The sequence below is a fragment of the Heptranchias perlo genome, chromosome 2 (genome assembly GCF_035084215.1).
Source record: "Heptranchias perlo isolate sHepPer1 chromosome 2, sHepPer1.hap1, whole genome shotgun sequence".
In the NCBI taxonomy this organism is placed as follows: Eukaryota; Metazoa; Chordata; class Chondrichthyes; order Hexanchiformes; family Hexanchidae; genus Heptranchias; species Heptranchias perlo.
In genome coordinates, this window is record NC_090326.1 from 108,184,940 (window position 1) to 108,200,101 (window position 15,162).

Consider the following 15,162-nt stretch of genomic DNA (forward strand, 5'->3'; position numbering starts at 1 on the left):
CTATCGTGTTATCTTTAAACTATGTTTGAGCCTCTAAAGATTGATCTCTGTCAGTTAATATTTAATAAAGTATTTCATGTATTCTTAATGCATTTTGTGATGGTATTAATATTTTATCGCAGATATGTTAATGAAGTGGTCCCACAAATAGAGTTCCATGAGTTAGGAGGTAGATTAAGAATCAGGACCTCAAAGGTAGTAATCTCAAGATTATCAATTCTATACGTTATCCAGTATAGGATTAGGAAGGTAAATGCGTGGCTGAAATTTCTGGGGCAGAAATGAGCTGTACCAATCAGATGGGCTATATCTGAACCGAGCTGGTACCAATATTCTTGTGGTGAAATTAACTAGAACTGTGGGGGAGGGTTTAAACTAATGTGGCTGGGGGGGGGGGGGGGGGGGGGGGAGTGGTGGGGAGAAAAGCAAGAAAATGAAGTTGGTATCTCGGAAGGGAAAGTAGGTGCACAGGTAATAAGGAGGTAGAAAAGTTGAGAGCTCAAACAGGACAAGACAGTGTAAAAGAAGAAATCGAGATCAGAGAAGGCAAGAAAAGGAAAAATTGCTCAGGCAAGGGAATATAAACCAGAATGTACGTATATGTATATCAATATACAGAAGGTATCAAGAGCAAAATACTGCAGATGCTGGAAATCTGTAATAAAAATAGATAATACTGGAAATACTCAGCAAGTCAGGCAGCATCTGTGGAGAAAGGAACAGTTAACATTTCAGGTCGATGACTCTTTGTTAGAACTGGAAGAAGTTGAAGATTAAACAGTTTTTAAGCAAGTACAGAGCCAGGGAAAGGGGGGAGGAGGAAGGGGGGGGAGGAAGGGGAGGGGAGGAAGGGGAGGGGAGGAAAGAACAAAAGGGAAGGTCTCTGATAGCGCAGAGGACGGGAGTGATTCAATGACAAATGGGATGATGGTGCAAGGCAAGGAGGGTGGTAATGGGACAGGTTAAGAAACAAAAGATGGGTCTAGAGCGGCTGTAATAGCAACATCAGAACCATTAGCTGTTCAGAAAAAATGGGAGCAGTGATTATGATCTGAAGTTATTGAAATCAATGTTAAGTCCGGAAAGTTGTAAAGTGCCTAATCGAAAAATGAGGTGCGGTTCCTTGAGCTTCCGTTGAGCTTCATTGGAACAGTTAAGAGGCCAAGGAGAGAGAGGTCAGAGTGGGAGTGGGACGAGGAATTAAAATGGCAAGCGGCCGGGGTCACGCTTGCGGACTTTTTTTATTCGTTCGTGGGATGTGGGCATCGCAGGCAAGGCCAGTATTTATTGCCCGTCCATAATTGCCCTTGAGAAGATGGTGGTGAGCCGCCATATTGAACTGCTGTAGTCCATGTGGTAAAGGTTCTCCCACAGTGCTGTTAGGAAGGGAGTTCCAGGATTTTGACCCAGCGACGATGAAGGAACGGTGATATATTTCCAAGTGGGGATGGTGTGTGACTTGGAGGGGAACGTGCAGGTGGTGGTGTTCCCATGTGCCTGCTGCCCTTGTCCTTCTAGGTGGTAGAAGAAGTCTTGGCGAGTTGCTGCATTGCATCCCGTGGATGGTACACACTGCAGCCACAGTGTGCCAGTGGTGAAGGGAGTGAATGTTTCGGGTGGTGGTTGGAGTGCCAATCAAGTGGGCTGCTTTGTCCTGGGTGGTATCGAGCTTCTTGAGTGTTGTTGGAGCTGCACTCATCCAGGCAAGTAAAGAGTATTCTATCACTCCTGACTTGTGCCTTATAAACGGGGGAAAGGCTTTGGGGAGTCAGGAGGTGAGTCACTCGCCGCAGAATACCCAGCCTCTGACCTGCTGTTGTAGCCACAGTATTTGTGTGGCTGATCCAGTTAAGTTTTTGGTCAATGGTGACCCCCAGGATGTTGATGGTGGGGGATTCGGCGATGGTAATGCCGACTGAGTGGAGGTGTTCAGCAAAGCGATCACCCAATCTGTGTTTCGTCTCCCCAGTGTAAAGGAGACCGCATTCTGAGCAGCGAATATAGTATACTAAATTGAAAGAAGTACAATTAAATCACTGTTTCACCTGGAAGGAGTGTTTAGGGCCCTGGACGATGGGAAGGGAAGAGGTGAAAGGGCAGGCGCTCGCAAGGGAAGGTTCCGTGGGGAGGAGAATGGGTGTCGAAGGAAATGGAAGAGTAGATAAACACTGCTCCCATTTTTTTGGACAGCAAGTGCCGGTTATGGTTCTGCTGCTGCCATTTACAGCTGCTCCTGACTAATCTTTTGTTTCTTAACTTGTCCCATTATCACCTTCCTTGCCTTGCACTATCATCCCTTTTGTCATTTAATCTCTCCTGCCCTCCACACTATGAGACCTCCCCTTTTGTTCTTTCCTCCACCCCCCCCCCCCCCCCAGCTCTGCACATGCTTAAAAACTTTAAAATCTTCCAGTTCTGACGAAAGGTCTTCGACTTGAAACGTTAACTGTTTCTTTCTCCATAGATGCTGCCTCACTTGCTGAGCTACTACAGCATTTTGATTTTATTTCAGGTTCCCAGCATCTGCAGTATTTTGCTTTTGATATACAATATAGTGCCTGTTAGACTCTACAAACCGAATGTCAAAAGCAAATGCTGAATTGAGGGATATGCTAAATTGGAAACCAGAGAAGGCTGTATTACTGTAAAGTAGCAATGTGCAGGAATGGCCTATCTGCCAGCCCCACTATATCGAGTAAATATTAGAGATACAACTTTGCAGCTGTATTTATTTCTTGATATATCGGAATTGAATGGTTCACCCGAATGCTGCACTTTACTTAGGCTGTTGACAGCATACTTTTTCATAAATTCATGTTACTCGGGTTGATTTTAATCTTGGGCACACGTTAATTATTCCTACACACCCACGTCCTAATCCTGTACTACTCACCCATTCAAATCAGTGCACCCCTATCCGGCCATTCACTCAGATCCACGCATCTTCCAATCCCGCCCACCACCCGCTCCTCCACCACTCACCAACACCCACGTACCGCTCCGCTACGCGAGCACCGCCTCCCTGACGCACCGAGTGGCACGGTCCCATTGGAGGGCGCGACTGACCAATAGGAAACGGGCAACTCAGTGAAGCAATCGAATGAAAAGAAAAGACATCGAAAAATCAGGACGTGTCGTGCGCGTGTGCGCTCACGGATGTAACCGCGAAACACAGAGCAGGGACAGTTAGAGTGAGCGAGAGGGACAGGGGGTACCGCGAGACAGAGTGTGGCGACAGTTAGAGTGAGCGAGAGGGACAGGGGGTACCGCGAGACAGAGTGTGGCGACAGTTAGAGTGAGCGAGAGGGACAGGGGGTACCGCGAGACAGAGTGTGGCGACAGTTAGAGTGAGCGAGAGGGACAGGGGGTACCGCGAGACAGAGTGTGGCGACAGTTAGAGTGAGCGAGAGGGACAGGGGGTACCGCGAGACAGAGTGTGGCGACAGTTAGAGTGAGCGAGACACACAGCGGGGACAGTTAGGAAGAGTGAGCGAGACAGGGGTACCGCGAGATACATAGCGGCGACAGTTAGAGTGAGTGAGCGAGAGGGACAGGGGGTACCGCGAGACAGAGTGTGGCGACAGTTAGAGTGAGTGAGCGAGAGGGACAGGGGGTACCGCGAGACAGAGAGCGGCGACAGTTAGAGTGAGCGAGACACACAGCGGGGACAGTTAGGAAGAGTGAGCGAGACACTGAACCCGGGCACAGCTCGAGCTCCCCCGGATTTGAGCTGTTTCGGCCGACGCACGGGGCCTGGTGACCACAGAGAGATCGAATGGAGCTGAAGAAAGTGTCGCTGCTGCTGCTGCTACTCGCACAGCTCGCCATAGCCGTGCTGGCCCAGGAGAAGGCGGGTAAGGGCCGCTCGTTATTCATGATCCCATTACCTCCCCAGGTAGCCGCTGTCTGGCGTGGCCTAATCCTACTACTGATCATGGGAAACTGCCCCGGCTCCAACAGGGAGGGCGGCGGCGACTGGTTTGAGGTTTAATTTGGACTCTACTTCTGCAGTCAGCCCTGAGCTGGTTCTAGGTATTCATGCGGTGCTACACCTACCAGCACTAGGACTTGACTTTGAAGTCACCTCACACACCCTCTTCTGTGAACAAGAAACAAATGTGACCCTTTTGAGTTAACACTGGAAGAAATCAAGAATTTCATTTTTTTTCATACAATCATTTTTTTGCTTTTGCAACAAGTTCTAGGCCGAGTGAAGTGTGGCTGTTAACATACTCCAAAGTGATTAGATGGATGTTTGTGTATGGAAAGAAAGCGTTTTCTGTTTGCTTTAACTTTTTGTAGTTGTATGTCTGCTAACTTTACCATTGTTAAACATAAGGTAACTTGTGCTAACAATGCGACCAAGGCGTAATAGTAGTAACCTATCCACTTCTGACTTTTGACATTAGTTATGAAAATAAAACACGTGAAACATAAGGTGGCACTTAAGTAACCATATGATTTAAATACCAGGATGAGAATAAACGTAGTCGGCATTAATGATTTATGTTTAATGTTTTTGAGCATCCATCTAAAATTTTAGCTTTTTTCATTTGTGAAAGCTTTTGATTGAGCCACCCTTCAGAATAAAAGTTAGGTACTAGGATTTAATAAGTACTGACAATTGAGGTGCTGTAGAGGTGACTAGATGGTGCAGTGGGTGAAAATATTCTTTTTTCACATTTGGAACCTGAATTTTTGAACTTGTACCAAGTTGATTGGGTGAAATCCATCTCTGCTGTCTGCTTTATGAAATAGTTTTGGGAGCCCCAAATGCATTCCTGAGCAGTGTTAATGCCAAAGCTGATAGCCAGTCTTAAATTTGGCAACCTTGAAGTAGTCCAAAGGAATAGAAGGAACTTTACTCTGCATTTAAGTAAGTGGCAGTGCTTGTTGCTTAATTACCTTTGACCACAAATCATTTGAATATGAATATACCTGATGTAATAGATGGGAACATAAGTTATAAATTAATTTGCTTCAAAGGTAATTTTTGTTGTGCCTTTAGTAAGCAAAATGTCCCACATTTACTAAAGAGTGTGCAGTAAGAGAGTTGGGTTATTGGAGGTCTGTAATTAAATTTGTCACCTAAAAGTTGGTTAAACTTCTAGTTGGAGGTGGTTGGGCAGCAAGGAGTAGGGCTGGTCATGTAGTATTGCAACGTCAGCATATAGTGCTCTTGTGCTCCATCTGTAAATTTACACTCTATAGTTGACCCAGCACCAACCCCTGTAGCACACTACAGACAACCAGCTGCTGTTCAGATACTTCCCCATGCGTTACAGCTTACTGCTTTCTACAAATCAGCCTATTTCTAATCCAGTCCATGCAGTAGTCTATTATTGGGATGGTATCAGATGCTTTTCTGAAATCCAGTTATAAAACATCCACTGTCTTGCCCCTATCTACAATGGCCATGCCCACCTCAAAGAAATCTAATGGGTTGGTTAAGCACAGCCTGCTACCCCTAAACCATGTTGACTGACTAACTCCTGTCCCTGACAATGATCTCTTACCCTTCAACAGTTTTAAATAATATCTGTGAGGTTTACAGGTTTAATTTAATGGTTCATCCTTACTTCCCTTTCAAAAAAATAAGTTATATTTGTTATTTTCTGATCTTCCAGATTTTAGCCAAGCCCAGTGACCTCTGGAAAATACTGGTGAGTGGGCTCACAATTTTCTGTGCCAACTCTTTCAGAACTCAGAGGAAAATTAAGAGTGTAGGGCCTCATCGACATTCAGCTCTAAACTTCCTTTTGTAATTTTACAGGTTTCTAGTTAACATTTACTTTTCTCCCTTTATTGCATTTGTAAACACTGTTGCAAAGTGGTTTAATATTTCAGCAACTTCACTGTTCTCAGTTACCACCACCATCCCATTGTCTTTTTTTAGTGGCCCAACACATTTGTATGCCTTGTTTGCTTCTAACACATGATGTTCTGTTTGTAGCTACATTTAGCTCATGTTCTTAAGCATCTCATCAATTTTTTTTTTGCATTACTTTGCCTGTCTTTTACAGGATCTTTTTTCTGAACATTATGTACACTTTCTTTCCTTCCTAATGCTATCCATTATCCATGCAGGATTTACTCTTTCTACACCTGTGATGTATTTCAAGGATAAACTGCTTTTTTACTTTTTAAAATACTTGTTTCCATTTTCTTGCTTCTAATTATTTCCTCCCATTTTAATCTTTTCATGCATCCTGCTTACCCATATAACTCATTTAAAACTGAGCTTTGTAATAGGGCTTGCTTTTATGTTCTGTTGTCATCTCTACCCTGAAAATTACATTATGGTCACTAGATCCCAGACATTTTTCTTACCTGTTAATACGAGATGCATTATTGCACTTTTCCTTGTAGGTTCCCTCGTGGTTTTAGAAATGAGTCCTGTGATTTCAATAAATTCCTGCTCACATGCAAACTGTCCCTATTGTACATCCTAATCAAATTTGGTAAGTTTGAAACCTATAATTACTACTAAGGACCTAGCATTCATGTGTTTTATGGTTTTCCACGTCAGTACATCTACCTTCTTTGGATTGTTTGGCCTACTAAGCTTTCCCCTTGAATGTTGGCAAAGACACCAGGGGGGATCCCTGCTCTTTGAACAGTACCATGGGATCTTTATGTCCACCTGAGCAGGTAAATTGTCTCATCCCAAAGACAATACAGCATTCCCTTAGGGAGGCCTAGATTATGTGCACAAATACATAATGTTATGGGACTAAGCTACACTGTGATTCAAAAGCAAGAGCCAGTTCCTATCAGTAAGCTTTCCCCTTTTCTGTCCTAAATTCACTGATTCCCAGCATTATTTTAAACGCCCTTTTTCCCTGTTAACAGATAATCTCCATGACAAACAGTGACCCACCCCCTGCCATTTGGACAGTTACATGGGTAAGATGGGTATAGAGGGATATGGGCCAAGTGCAGGCAATTGGGACTAGCTTAGTGGTATAAACTGGGCGACATGGACATGTTGGGCCGAAGGGCCTGTTTCCATGTTGTAACTTCTATGATTCTATATGATGTCTTTCTTTCCTAAAGCACATATGACCTTGCAGGTTCATTCACCACTTATCTTTCATTAAGTTTGTTACTCCTGTCTTGCCTATTTGATTGCTACAAATGTATATTTGATGCTCCAGAAGAAGTTTCAAAAGGAGAGAGTACCTAATTCTGTACAGCAAGCATAATCTGGCAAGTACAGTGAGCTGATATTACTAGATCAGCCAGGTTAGTCAACAGCAGCATGCATTATCTTACTAATTTCAATGCAGACTTGTTTAAGAACTTGGGGCAACCCAAAGCACTTGACAATCAATGGATTACTTTGAAATGTCACCATGTAGGCAAAACCAGCAGCCAATTGGCACACAGCATGCTCCCACAAACAGAAAATTAGTGACTATTGGCCCAGACACCAGGCTCTTTGAACAGTGCCGTGGGATCTTTATGACCATCTGAGCAGGTAAATCATCTTATCCCAAAGACAATACAGCATTCTCAGGGAGGCCTAGATTATGTGCACAAATACATAGTGCAGCTTAAACCCATAACATTGTGATTCAAAAGCAAGAGTGCTGCCAACAGAACATAAAAGGAAGCTTAATTTTAAATGAACTAAAAGGGTAAGTGGGAATGCAAGAAAATATTTAAAGGGGAAACAAGCTGACTATAAATAGCAAATACTGATTAAACCATTATGTTTTCTGGTGGGAGTTAGAAACCAATTGTGCGAGTGAGCTGAATTAATATAGAGATCATTCACAAAAGGTGATTCAGCTGCATCTATCTGTTACGTCAACATACCACAGTTGGATTACATTTAAATATCAAGTTTTTTTTTCAAATTGTTTTTTTTAAGAAACATGTCGGGAATCCAGAGCAATCAGGCACTTTCAGGTCAGGAATGATGGGCACAAAGTAAAGCAAACCAACTCTGCCCTTAATGTGCCTTAACCTCAAAGCAGCAATGTGCATCCCTCCTCCCAAACATCCTTGTGAAATTGCCTAAATCTAAGGGCAATTTTGTGCTGTGTGCTCATGATCATTAGAGACTGGGTTGAGACTATATTCCATTTCCCTTACCATCAGCAGAAAGGGGGATACCTTCATCCTGTTAGCTTGGACTAGATTTGAACTTGGATACCAGAGGTAAAAGGGTTGTGGACATGCCTACTTCAAGTTAAGTGATAATTCTAAGCAATTGATTTTTAAAAGTATAACTGGACACCTTTTGTCCCCTGGGAAAAACATGCAGTTTAATGTTTTATAACTACAGATAGTCTAAATTACAAACTGACTATTGTACAAACAGTGCATCATCTCCCAGTAAACTGCTCATCAGCCGATTGTTTAGTGATTAAATGCGTTCACTAATAATTTACTTTGTGATAGTATTAAGGATACAGCACAGTTGCTACCAGCAGGGGGAAAAGAACATAAGTTGATATGGTGGTTTATAAATACGTGAACTTTTTAATTTTACAATTTCTAAACACCTGGACAATATTGATGCTTTGAACAAAAAATTATACGGTACCAGAGAACTCTAGTGACAAAGGACCTGTACATTCCACATGTACGCTGACTACATCCAGTCTACCTCACAACCACGTCCCTCAACCCCTCCACTGTCTCTCATTTGTCACATTGCTTGTCCAACATCCAGTACTAGGTGAGCAAAAAATTTCCTCCAACTGAATACTGAGAAGACTGAAGCCATTGTTTTTGGTCCCTGCTGCAAACTCTGTTCCCTAGCCACTGATTCCATCCCTCTCCCTGGCCACTGAGGCTGAACCTGACCGTTCACAACCTTGGTGTCCTATTTGACTCTGAGATGAGCATCCGACCACATATCTGCTCCATCACCGAGACCGCCTACTTCCACCTCCGTAATATCGCCTGTCTCCAACCCTGCTTCAGCTCATCTGCTGAAACCCTCATCCATGCCTTTGTTACCTTCAGACTGGACTATTCCAATGGTCTCCTGGCTGGCCTCCCATCTTCCACCCTCCATAAACTTGAGCTTATCCAAAACTCTGCTGCCTGTATCCAAACTCACACCAAATCCCATTCTCCAATCACCCCTGTGCTCGCTGACCAACAGTGGCTCCTGGTCTGGGAACACCTCTTTCAAAATTCTCATCCTTGTTTTCAAATCCCTCCATGGCCTCACCCCTCTTTCTCTGTAACCTCCTACAAACTTCTTGAGATCTCTGTGCTCCTCCAGATCTTGCCTCTTGCGCATCCCCTGATTTTAATCGCTCCACCGTTGGTGGCCGTGCCTTCAGCTGCCTAGGCCTTAAGCTCTGGAATTCCCTCCCTAAACCCCTCTACCCCTCTCCTTTTAAGACACACCTTAAAACCTACTTCTTTGACCATGCTTTTGGTCACCTGTCCTAATACCTCCTTATGTGGCTCGGTGTCAAATTTTATTTGACACTGCTCCTGTGAACATCTTTGGGATGTTTTACTACGTTAAAGACGCTAAATAAATGCAAGTTGTTGAAAATAAAAGTGGATGTCAGAGCGGAGGCATGTTGGGCAGGATAGAGGGTGTTTTATAGCCTCGTGGCTATGGTACAACTCATCTGGGAGTGGTTGATGATGGGTGTCTGAAATGGGAAGAATTCTATTCCTTACCATTGACTGCCTTCAGTTTTCTTGAGCACAAAACATCTATACAAATATGTATATCGTGTCTCTGTCACCTATAAATATGTGGTGAACATCATATACATACAGCACAGAAGGAGGCCCATTGTGCCTGTGTCAGCTCTTTGAAAGAGCTATCCAATTAGTCACACTATCCTGCTATTTCTCCTTTTCAAGTATGTATCCAATTCCCTTTTTGAAAGTTATAGGATCAGGAGTAGGCTATTCAGACCCTCAAGCCTGCTTCGCCATTTGATAAGATCATGGCTGATCTGTGATCTAACGCCATATACCCGCCTTTGGCCCATATCCCTTAATACCTTTGGTTACCATCCTCTCTCTTGCTTCTCTCAACTTTGCTCTCTTCTGACTCCCCACTCAGGTTCCCAACATCCCCCTGCCACTCTATTGAATCCGCTTCCACCATCCTTTCAGGCAGCGCATTCCAGATCATAACTTGCTGCATTTTATAAAAAAAATCTCATCTCCCCTCTGCTTCTTTTACCAATTATCTTAAATCTATTATCCTCTGGTTACTCACTTCTGCCAGTGGAAACAGTTTCTCATTTACTCTGTCAAAACCCTTCATGATTTTGGACACCTAATTAAATCCTTACACAGCAGTTAAAAGTGTTTACTATTTCCAGAATCTGATGGAGAAGGAGAAGATGGTGAGGAGGAGGAGGACGATGACGACGACGATGACTATGATGATGAGTCAGTCAAGGAAGAAAATGGTGTTTTGGTTTTGACAGATGCAAACTATGATTCCTTCATTGCAGACAAAGACATTGTGCTGATCGAATTTTATGCCCCTTGGTAGGTGTATACTTTAATGAAATTTACTCACACAAAGCAATCTGAATGAGTTTTTTCTTTTTAAAAAAAATGTTGCTAACAATTTGACCTTGAAGCTACTCCATAGAATTTTAAATGACACAAGGAGGCTATTTGGCCCATTGTGCCTGTTCTAGCTCTTTGAAAGAGCTACCAATTAGTCCCACTCCCTTGCTCTTTCCCCATAGCCCTGCAAGTGTTTCCTTTTTAAGGAGATATCCAATTTACAATTGAAAGTTACTATTGAATCTGCTTCCAATGCATTCCAGATCAAAACAACTCGCTGAGGGAAAAAAATTCTTCTCATCTCCCCCTTGGCTTTTTTGCCAATTATCTTAATTCTGTGTCCTCTGGTTACTGATCCTCCTATCTACTCTGAAAACCCCTTCATAATTTTGTTGAACACCTCTTCACATAACTAAATTCCCTCATCCCTGATACCATTCTGGTAAATCTCCTCTGCACCCTCTCCAGGGCTATGACATTCTTTTCTAAAGTGTGGTGCCCAGAATTGGACACAATACTCTAGCTGAGGTCTAACCAGTGATTTATAAAGGTTTACCATAACTTCCTTGCTTTTGTACTCAATTTCTCTGTTAGGTCACGGATCAACTTGTCCTGCCACCTTCATGCAGGATTTGTATATGTGAATTCCCAGGTCTCTGTTCCTACATCCCCTTTTAAAATTTTGCCATTTAGTTTATACTGCCTCTCCTAATTTTTCCTTCCAAAGTGTACCACTTCACACTTCTCTGCATTAAATTTCATCTGCTTTCTACTTAAACAAAACTTTAAAAAAAAAACATTGAGTAATGAATGGAAGATGAAATGGACATTGAAAATTGAAATTTTTCAGGGTAGATTATTAAACTGTATTTTAACAATGCTTTTTGGGAGGTTTGTTTAAATATTGCCAGTTCTTTGAAATGTTAATTCCACGTATATATTAAACTTTGCAATTCTGCCTTCCATTTAGCAGGAGATTATCTCTTGGATTCATCTAATTTTTCTTGTGTAGGTGTGAACATTGTAAGCGGTTTGCACCAGAATATGAAAAGATTGCCACTGAACTGAAAGAATATGATCCTCCCATCCCTGTTGCCAAAGTCGATGCCACATCACAGTCTGGCCTGGGCCAGCAGTTTGATATTGGTTTGTACCCCACATTCAAAATTGTGAAAAACAGACAGCCAATCCATTATAAAGGAGCATTGGAGAAGGATGGTAAGAAAATGTTGGTAAATAAAAGCTTTCAGAAACTATACTTCAATAGCAAGTACATGGTGGAATGTTAAACAGCAAAACTAGGTTAACAACAGTGGCGCCTACTTATGTTGGTTAATCATATAGAGTTACATTGAAACGACAGCACAGAAACAGGCCGTTTGGCCCAGCTGGTCTGTACCAGCATTTATGCTCCACACGAGCCTCCTCCCTCCCTACTTCATCTAACCCTATCAGGATACCCTTCTATTCCTTTCTCTCTGTCTACTAATCCTAGAATTTACTTGAGCCATTGCCTGTATCTGTATTTAATCAGGGCACAAGGCCTTTGTTACCTCATGCACTCTTGACAAAACAGGTGGTACATTCCAGAAGGATGCTTTTAAGGTCTCAATCGGTATTGTATAGCAATGCCATTTTGTGGTGCAATTTTATAATATTTCCCAATGCTGCCATAATTAATTTCTGCCATTTTCCATTTTTTATAGCTAAAATGGTGCACTAGCAGAGGCATTGAAATTTAATAAACTTGCATTCTTAAATCTCAGCACATTGGATCCATGTTGTGGCATTGTACTTGCAGCAATGGATTAATAAAAGAAAGGAATCTTACAACACCAGGTTATAGTCCAACAATTTTATTTTAAAATCACAAGCTTTCGGAGATTATCTCCTTCGTCAAGTGAGTGAAAGGTTCTCAAATCGATTTGAGAACCTTTCACTCACTCACCTGACGAAGGGGATAATCTCCGAAAGCTTGTGATTTTAAAATAAAATTGTTGGACTATAACCTGGTGTTGTAAGATTCCTTACATTTGTCCACCCCAGTCCATCACCGGCATCTCCACATCATTAATAAAAGTATAAATCTATTAACTACCTGTATAAGACAATGTTTCCCAGTTCTTCTCTTGCCTTTGTAATGGACAAAGGAAAGTGCAGGTTCAAAAAAGACTTTGCAGTCTCTCACCTGACCCAAAAATGATCATTGACAAACACCTGATCACATGACCAAATCCCTGTTACTGATCTGTAATGGTTCTTTATAGAACTGTAAGTAATTACTGGCATGACACAAGAGACATTAGTAGGTGAGAAGTGAGAAATCACACCAGATAAATAGAGATCAAGGAAACTGGGTGATGTACTTGCCCACTGTCATTTCTCCTTTGGGTCTTGGGTTTGGCTCATGGCAATACAATTTTTTATTTTCTGGATATAATAAGAATTTGATGTAAAATTAATTTGGGCAGTTTCAAGTTGATTCCTGTTGAATGCAAGCGCAGCACAAGCAGATCCATGATTTGCCAATTTAAATTAAATGAAACTGCCAAAGGCTGTCAGCATAGTTGGTATGAGAAGTAGAAATATTACAATTTACAGTAGGGGGCGTTTGTCTGAAACTGAGGCACATTAGAGCAAAATTTATCCAGCATCTAAAATGTGGCACATATGACCTGGAAATCCTTGTTCTTCTGTGCAACTGTGTGTCTGGGACATCTTTTTGACACTTGAGTTAAGATCTTCAGTACGTTAGCCTTAATTCAGAATCTGCAATGTATATTGATCACATTTCCTAAAAATGTTAGATGAGAAACAACTGAACAATCTAATTTAAAGCACAAAATCCTAGCATTGCCTATACCTTTTTAATGCTATCCTTTTTGTGATGAGCATTCCAAATGTGTCCATTTTAAAAGTATCCTTTAGAGCTTTAATACAGCTGCAGACACAGTCTACATGACCTATTACAAAAGAAAAATCAGGATAGGGATAGGGCCTCTAAGGGGTGCACAAGATAAACACTTGGGTAATGACAGTGAAATGGCAGAAATATTGAATAATTACTTTGCCTCAGTATTTACCAGGGAGACTAACAAGGTGAGCATGACATTAGAAGAAGAGATCAAAAAAGATATAAAGACATTTAAGAAAGAAAGGCAAGAGATAATTGATAAACCAATCAAACTTAGAAGATAAAACCCCTGGTCTGGATGGATTGCATCCATCCATGCATATTAAAAGAAGTTAGGGAAGAGACAGCAGAGGCACTATTACATAATATGTATAAAAATTCATTTAGAAAAAGGAATAGTGTCAGAGGACTGGCAGACAGCTAGTGAGATTATATATTTAAAAAGGGAGAGAGAACAAGTCCAGGGAACTATAGACTAGTTAGCTTAATGGTGGTAAGGAAGATAATGGAATCATTTGTCAAAGATGTAATAGAAAAACATCTAGAAAACACAAATATAATAGTCAGCACGGATTTTCAAAAGGGACAGTCACTCTTGACCAACCTTATTGAATTCTTTTGAAGAAATAAGAGTAGACATGGGTAATGCAATAGATGTAATCTCTTTGGATTTTCAAAAGGCCTTCAATAAGGTACGGCATTGTAGATTCATGACTATGGTCAGAATATGTGGAGTTAGGGGACAGGTAGCAGAATGGATAGCAAGCTGGCTACAAAACAGTAGAGGTTATGGGTAGCTACTCAGACTGGCAAAATGTGGGAAGTGATGTTCTCCAGGGATTGGTGCTGGGACCACTGTTTACATTAACAATCGGAAGCACAATTTCAAAATTTGTGGACGACACTAAATTGGGGGTTGTAGTTAATACAAAAGAAGAATGCTCAGTTTGGGTTCCGCCAGGACCATTTGGCTCCAGACCTCATTACAGCCTTGGTCCAAACATGGACAAAAGAGCTGAATTCCAGAGGTGAGGTGAGAGTGACTGCCCTTGACATCAAGGCAGCATTTGACTGAGTGTGGCACCAAGGAGCCCTAGTAAAATTGAAGTCAATGGGAATCTGGGAAAGCTCTTCAGTGGCTGAAGGCATACCTAGCATAAAGGAAGATGGTGGTTGTTGGAGGCCAATCATCTCAGCTCCAGGACGTTGCTGCAGGAGTTCCTCAGGGCAGTGTCCACGCCCAACCACTTCAGCTGCTTCATCAATGACCCTCCCTCCATTAAGATCAGAAATGGGGACATTCGCTGATTGCAGTGTTCAGTTCCATTCACAACCCGTCAGATAATGAAGCAGTCCGAGCCCGCATGCAGCAAGACCTGGACAACATTCAGGCCTGGGCTGAAAAGTGGCAAGTAACATTCGTGCCAGGCAATGACCATCTCCAACAAGAGAGAGTCTGACCACCTCCCCTTGACATTCAACGGCATTACCATCGCCGAATCCCCCACCATCGACACCCTGGGGGTCACCATTGACCAGAAACTCAACTGGACCAGCCACATAAACACTATGGCTACAAGAGCAGGTCAGAGGCTGGGTATTCTGTGACGAGTGACTCACCTCCTGACTCCCCAAAGCCTTTCCACTATCTACAAGGCACAAATCAGGACTGTGATGGAATACTCTCCACTTGCCTAGATGAGTGCAGCTGTAACAACACTCAAGAAGCTCGACAT

The 15,162-nt window shown here is 42.4% G+C and overlaps 1 protein-coding gene across 1 annotated transcript in view; it reads left to right on the forward strand.

The window, feature by feature from the left end:
• The first annotated feature begins 3,099 nt into the window (after window positions 1-3,099).
• Window positions 3,100-15,162, forward strand: part of pdia4 (protein disulfide isomerase family A, member 4) — a 41,996-nt gene continuing 29,933 nt past the window's right edge. Inside the window, exons 1-3 of the mRNA XM_068005616.1 lie at window positions 3,100-3,854; window positions 10,317-10,488; window positions 11,525-11,730. Of these exons, the coding sequence (XP_067861717.1) occupies window positions 3,776-3,854; window positions 10,317-10,488; window positions 11,525-11,730 (457 nt within the window). The 5' untranslated portion in view covers window positions 3,100-3,775. The remainder of the gene's footprint in view (window positions 3,855-10,316; window positions 10,489-11,524; window positions 11,731-15,162) is intronic.